General features: G+C 32.6%; 1 protein-coding gene across 1 annotated transcript; it reads right to left on the bottom strand.

The window, feature by feature from the left end:
- Positions 1-1,887: 1,887 nt before the first annotated feature.
- On the bottom strand, positions 1,888-5,462 carry LOC131063607 (uncharacterized). Its single transcript, XM_057997483.2, has 2 exons — positions 4,609-5,462; positions 1,888-2,692 (listed from the first exon to the last, which is right to left on the bottom strand). The coding sequence occupies exons 1-2, from the start codon at positions 5,302-5,304 to the stop codon at positions 2,117-2,119; spliced, it is 1,272 nt and encodes a 423-aa protein (XP_057853466.2). The 5' UTR covers positions 5,305-5,462; the 3' UTR covers positions 1,888-2,116.
- Between the last annotated feature and the right edge of the window lie 1,044 nt (positions 5,463-6,506).

Genomic DNA, 6,506 nt, shown 5'->3' with positions numbered 1-6,506 from the left:
GAAACCTAGTTCACCATTAGCGGACCAAAAAAATTGATACCCACATGCACTACATCAGGGAGCTGATTCAAGAGTAGGTCATTGATTTACAATATTGTCCTACAGTAGAGCAGGTTGCAAACATCTTCACCAAACCCTACATTGAGAGTAAATTTCAATAGTTGCGAGCTCTCTTGGGGGTGTAGGATATTTCATCAAGGGATTAGTTGACTTCTCCTTTCTCTCTTATGGGGGGGACTTTTTCCTCTCTCGAGGTTTTGTCCTTCTTCTTTGAGGCTTCTTTTGTATTTTCATCTCTCTTTTTTTTTTGGGGGGGGGGGGATTCCCCACTAGGTTTTTTTCTTTGTTTGTGATGATACCTAACATTGCCTTGTAGACGGGACACATCTTGCATTGTTAGCTTGAGTCTACATTCTCCTAAGTTACACTTAAGGGGGGATGTTGGTGTAAATTATGTCTCACAATTACACTTTACTTAAGTTGACTTAAGATATTGCATTCATTGTAGTTTGCATATGAGACACTTAGGGAAGTGTGCATCTAGGGAAGATGGTTGTAGGAGAAATTCCACCTTTTGTGGTGATATCTTGTCGCCACATTCCACCTTCAGTGAGTGATCCACCTTTAGTGGAATATTCTATTATTTCTCCTACCTACCCTTGTATCTCATTGAGCCACATGTCGTGATTGTGTGCTCTCATTTCCCTATGGCCTTGCTTTTATAAAAAGGTTCATCTTCATTGTATATAGATTACAGATTTTAAGAAATTTTAAATCCTCCATCAAAATGCAAATTGGTTCTCACAACCTCATAAAAACCTAGCACATTAGTTATAACCACATGACACTTGAAAATATATAATAATAATAATAATAGTACTAAATAATTTGACATATGCTTTTCATAATTCAGATGTCAAGAATTATCCAATTCTCAAAACTCTATCATTGAAAATTGTTGTCTCTTCAATATTTGTAGATTTTGTTTTGAAAAGATTTTGGAGTATTTGAGTTGAAAAGCTCATAGTACATTGAATTGGAGAGAAATGTGAATTGTTATAAAACATTTATGCATTCATGTTGTCCTTGTCCTAGTTTTAATCCCTCCCAAAATTGTTCAACAGATAAGGAAATAAGGAAATCTCATTGAATTTTGGAACCGTGTAACCGTTTAACCCTCGACCCTACAATATTAATATATATTATTAAAAATTATAATAAACATACAATTTATATATTAGGCACAATGCTAGTACTATGTAATTTACAAATTTTAACTAGAAATATTTTTTGTTAAATAATTAACATGTTTACATTTAAAAAGTAAATATTTTGTTTAATATCAAAAATTTGTATCTTCTTATTAGTTCACAAATTACAAGTATCAATATTAGTTTGCACAAAAAATCCAAAAAATATAGGAAGTGACTAATCTCCACACAAAACAACACTCACCAGTTTCTAAAATATTACATTTGTACGTCATGTTATATGACATACGACCCATCCCATTGCCCACTCACAAAAAAATCAACCTCCTGAATCTGATTGACACTAATTAATTTTTAAATATTTTTTATTAAATATTTTCTGACATTTAATTGATGACTACACAGATTAGATTTGCAGTGCCATAATTCCTGCTACCAGTCAACAATGCTAAAAAATCAAACTGGAAACCCGTGCTTAACAGTAGTTAAGACAAACATTCCACTTTACCGATGGACTGTCAAATCAGTCTGAAGCGTACGAGACAATTGTCTGTCCTTTGTCAAAGTGCCTTTGCTTATCATTCACGTTACCCTCCAGTACGGTCCACTCTAAATTTCAAAATGAATTGACAACTGAATTACAGGTAACTCAGACAATTTGATTCAACTCAGGGAAAGCAATTCAATCATAGGTAATTCCTTACAGATCATAAAAAATAATTTCAGCTTTTACTATTACAGATTCTTACAAAGCAAATTTACTTCCTTGGGGTACAGGTGTGAAAGCTAAAGCAAAAGTAATGCGTCTGTGTTGGCTACTTTACTTGGATTGTACTTGTACAGCAAGCAAGTAAACCCTAATATGAGCAATTAGGGTTTTTCTTATACTGATCGGATAAAATTCATCAAATTTCCCATTTTGCATCATCAAAGTCCTGCCGCTCTGTCTTCATTGTCACAGTTGAGGAATTACCAGTAAGGCGAGGAATTGCCCTGCAAAGCCATGATTCAGAAGGAGATTTGGGCAATGGAGGCGGAAGCACACTCACAGGGTATTCTTCAATTTTGGTTTTATCATTAACAGGGGACTTCGATTCAGGGGAGCTCTTGATTCCATCAGAGTATATGTAAAAAGATTTTGAGTTGATCGGCGATGAATCGGAAGATTTGCGTGGTGAGGTATGGCCGGAATAGAATTGTTCCTGTTCGATTTCATTCGTCTGAGTAGATTTTTTTTGTCTTCGGTCTGCAGGAAAGCCCAGAAAACCCTTTTCTTCCCGACTGAATGGAGATGCGCTGGCTTCGTTCCTGAATGGCGAAATTACTGTGGGAGATGGCTTTGTAAATGGGGAATTTGATTGAAATATTGTAGTGAAATCTGAGGAGTTGCCACCTGTAAGAGGGCTGCATTTCATCAGCAATTTCTGTTGCCTGTATCTCGCTTCCCACGCTTTTCTCCTTGTGGCCACTATTACAGCCCTCTTCTCATGATTGTAATGAAACGTATTAGTTACTTGCCGTGAAAAATTGCCATTCAAAAAATATCTTTCACAAATAAATCATGAAAATTGATTTTGATGAATAATTTGTCTAAATTATTATTTATAAAAAATAATATTATACATATTAAAAATATATATATATAAAATTAAGTTAAAATTTATATCATGATAACAATAATAAAAGAGTGAGCAGGGTCCTAGTCTTTTGAGAGATTGATTTGAAAGGTTGATTTTAAAAATTATGATACAATTAAAGCATGAAATAGTTTCATTTTTTTTTGTCTTTTAGTTTTGTATTATAATCTTTTGTTTTTAGATTCTAATAGATTATGAAATGTGATTTAAAAGATTAATACACGTATAAATATAAATATATAAACTTTAAATTTCATTTTTGCATTTTAGAAAATAAAGAATGGTAACATAGTAAGTATGTAGATAGTTTTAAAAGTATTTATTTTACATTTCAAAAATAAAAAATAATAAAAATTTATGTGACATTTGATAAATTAGTAAAGTTTGATGTTCATAAGAAGTCACAAATAATCAAATCTCCTTCTCAAGTACAAAAGCAATAAATTATATACACATTTTACTAAAAAACTTTTTCTTTCAAGAAGATAAAGTGTTATGTGAGTTTAGTCAATTACTAAAGTTGAATGGTTGATAAGGAGTCTCAAATAATCAAATCTTGTTTAATACAAAAGCAAAAAACTATACACACATTGTACAAATACTTTTATTTTCAAGAAGATTGAGGATGATAAAAGTGTTATGTGAGGTTTAATCAAAAGAGATCCTAGTGTTCGTGTCTTGTTAGTGTAAAAGTAATAAAGTATGCACAAATTTTAAGAAGGGTATTACTTTGAAGAAGATAAAGAATGATAGATTTATGTAGCCTTTGGTAAATTGGTAAAATTGAATGTCCATAAGGAGTCTCAAATAATCAAATCTCCTTGTCAAGTACAAAAGCAATAAACTATATACACATTTTACAAAAAAACTTTTACTTTCAAAAAGATAAAGTGTTATGTGACATTTAGTCAATTGGTAAAGTCGAATGGTTGATAAGGAGTCTCAAATAATCAAATCTTGTTTAATACAAAAGCAATAAACTATACACACATTTTACAAAAAAAAATCATTTTCAAGAAGATAAAGGATGATAAAGTGTTATGTGAGGTTTAGTCAATTGGTGAAGTTGAATGATTCATAAAGAGGTCCTGGAGTTAAGTTTAAAAGTAACAAAGTATGCACAAATTTTAAAAAGGGTATCACTTTCAAGAAGATAAAGAATGATAGATTTAAGTGGCCTTTAGTAAATTGGTAATATTGAATGGCTCACAAGGAGTCCCTAATTTTCAAGCAAGTGAAAAAACTTGATAAATTGGTGTAAAAGCAACAAAATATACACAATTAAAAACAAAATGGTATTACTTTCAAGAAGATAAAGAATAATAAGACACAAGTTCTCTTTAGTAAATTGGTAAAATTGAATGTTTCACAAAGAGTCCTAATGATAAATCTAGGAAAGTGAAAATGCTTGCTAAATTAAAGAATGAGGTTGGGATAATGTCTTATTGACATAATAGATACCCTTCAAACTTTGATTCGAAACCAAAAGAGGTGATCATTTAAGATGAAAAAGTGAGACAAATTTGAAAAACCCTGATAACTCTAAGACAAAGGAAATCTTAATTGAAAATGAAGTTGAGATTACACCTTTCACAAATTTAACAAAATTGCAAAATGCTCTCACATTGTAGAATACAAAATATTATATTTCTATGCCATATATTTGTAATAAAAAATACTTCTACATATAATTATGTGATTTTTTTAAAGCTAAATAACTGAAAGAGAAAGAAGAACGAAAACAAAGCAATCAGCTTTACCTCTTCATCAGTTCCGCTGGAAGTTTCATCATCTTCATCTTTACAAACCACTGGTTTACCAGAGAACCGCTTCTTCTGCGGACTATAAAAGGATCTTTCCTTCTTCCCTCCCTTTCTCGGTGACAGAAATGCCAGAGAAGGAGCAAATGCAAAGGCATTCTTTAACCTCGATGAGAAAATTCCTCCACAAGCTACCTTAAATTGAATGCTTTCATCAGAAGCCGTTCTGGTAAGGCGTGGCCGAGACTGAGGAGGCGCAGGTCCTTTTTGCCCTGAATCCCTGACAGGTGTCGGTACCCTGGTTTGGTGAGGCGATTTGGAAGCCATAGCCGAAGCTGCAGGAAGAAATCGCTCCATCATGAAATTCCGAGAAGATTCTTGTTCTTCTTTTCCGTCAGATCCGTCCTCCTCACTACTATTTAGATCACTCACCATTGCCAGACTGCAAGCCTCTGCGTGTGACAGAGCATCTGAAAATTCGTCGGAATCCTCTTCTTCGCTGCAATCTTTATGGTGCAAAATGCTTGTGCATTCCTCTTTCCGATCTGTGTTGAAATTTCTGTCATTTTTCTTCCATTTGAAGCATCCGGCTCTGAGAGCATTCGGCTGCGGCTTCCTTTCATTCTCAATGGAGGCGTCAATCAGATTTCTGATCGTTACAAGTGATTTCACACTGCCTCTTGTAAGATTGTCCATAATAATTGGGATATACTCAATTCTCTGAGAATTCTTCTTTTTATAGTTTGAATGAATCAATCGTCCATGTCATTATTGTAATTGGGGAAGAGTAGAACGACCGCCAAGCAAAAACTAGGAAATAAATAGTAAAGATTGTTCCCAGTCCCACCCATTATTAGGTCGTACCAGACACCTCCCTTTTTCTGTTGTACAATTTCCCATCGCATTAACTATATTTGTTTTACTGTGGAGGAATAATTCTAGCCAATGTAAATAAGTATAAATTGGTTTTGGTTAAAATAAGGTTGGATAATTAATTAGAGTAAATATATGAAAAATTAGATAGGAGGATGTGGGCATGCATGTGTAAAATTGATGATGAAAATGATGTTCAAGTTGTAGTCAATTTATCATAAATAATATTATTGTTCAAATTTGATGAATGTTGGTTAAATTTTAATTGTTATACACTAGATCTTTGGTTAGATCTTTGAGAGAATTTGAGTGATGTTGTACGAGGTTGAGTTTAGAAACTTGGATGTCTTGTCTTTCTTAATATCTAAAATTGTCAAGGTGGTATTTCTATACATTTTTTAAAATTAGATGTGAGGATATGGACATATATTTATAAAATTGACGGTGGAACAATGATATTGAAGTTGTATACTCAATTTATCATTATTTAACAATACGATGTTATTGTCGTAGAAGATTATGTGGTAGAAATTTGAGCAGTTTCGGTTCAATCTTAATTGTTGCAAACTAGATCTATTGGGATGTAGGATATGATTCAAAACTGATGTTATTGTCTTACAAAATTTTGTGGTTCAAATTTGATTGATGTTGATTCATTGTTAATTATTGCAAACTGGATCTATGTTGCATGAGGATGATCTATCAAAATGTATGTCTCAAATCTTGCAAGTCTTTACTTTCTTAATATCCAAAATTGTCAAGGTGGTGTCTCCATACATTGTTGAAGAGCTTGTCACCTCAAAAGATAAATGGTTTAAATCAAAGCCCTTTGGTGAGATGGATTAATGATAATGAGATATATATAAAAGACAATTTTCATCAATATGTAGATGTTTTCACCTTTATTTTCTAGATGTGAATTAATTGCACATTGAATGTCTTCAAATACCATGACATAAGAACATGTCACACAAACATGTCTCAGATTGACTCATAATAGTTAGTTAAAAAAGACATGTGAATTA

The sequence above is a fragment of the Cryptomeria japonica genome, chromosome 4 (genome assembly GCF_030272615.1).
Source record: "Cryptomeria japonica chromosome 4, Sugi_1.0, whole genome shotgun sequence".
Taxonomy (NCBI): domain Eukaryota; kingdom Viridiplantae; phylum Streptophyta; class Pinopsida; order Cupressales; family Cupressaceae; genus Cryptomeria; species Cryptomeria japonica.
The sequence above is the reverse complement of the archived record's forward strand: the minus strand, read 5'-3'. Positions and strand labels throughout refer to the sequence as shown.

Bases quoted from the DNA above. Each gene is read 5' to 3' on its own strand.
- LOC131063607 (XM_057997483.2), bottom strand. From the start codon at position 5,304: ATGGACAATCTTACAAGAGGCAGTGTGAAATCACTTGTAACGATCAGA. The intron at 2,693-4,608 runs GTAAAGCTGATT...AATCATGAGAAG, and splicing joins CCAGCGGAACTGATGAAGAG to AGGGCTGTAATAGTGGCCAC.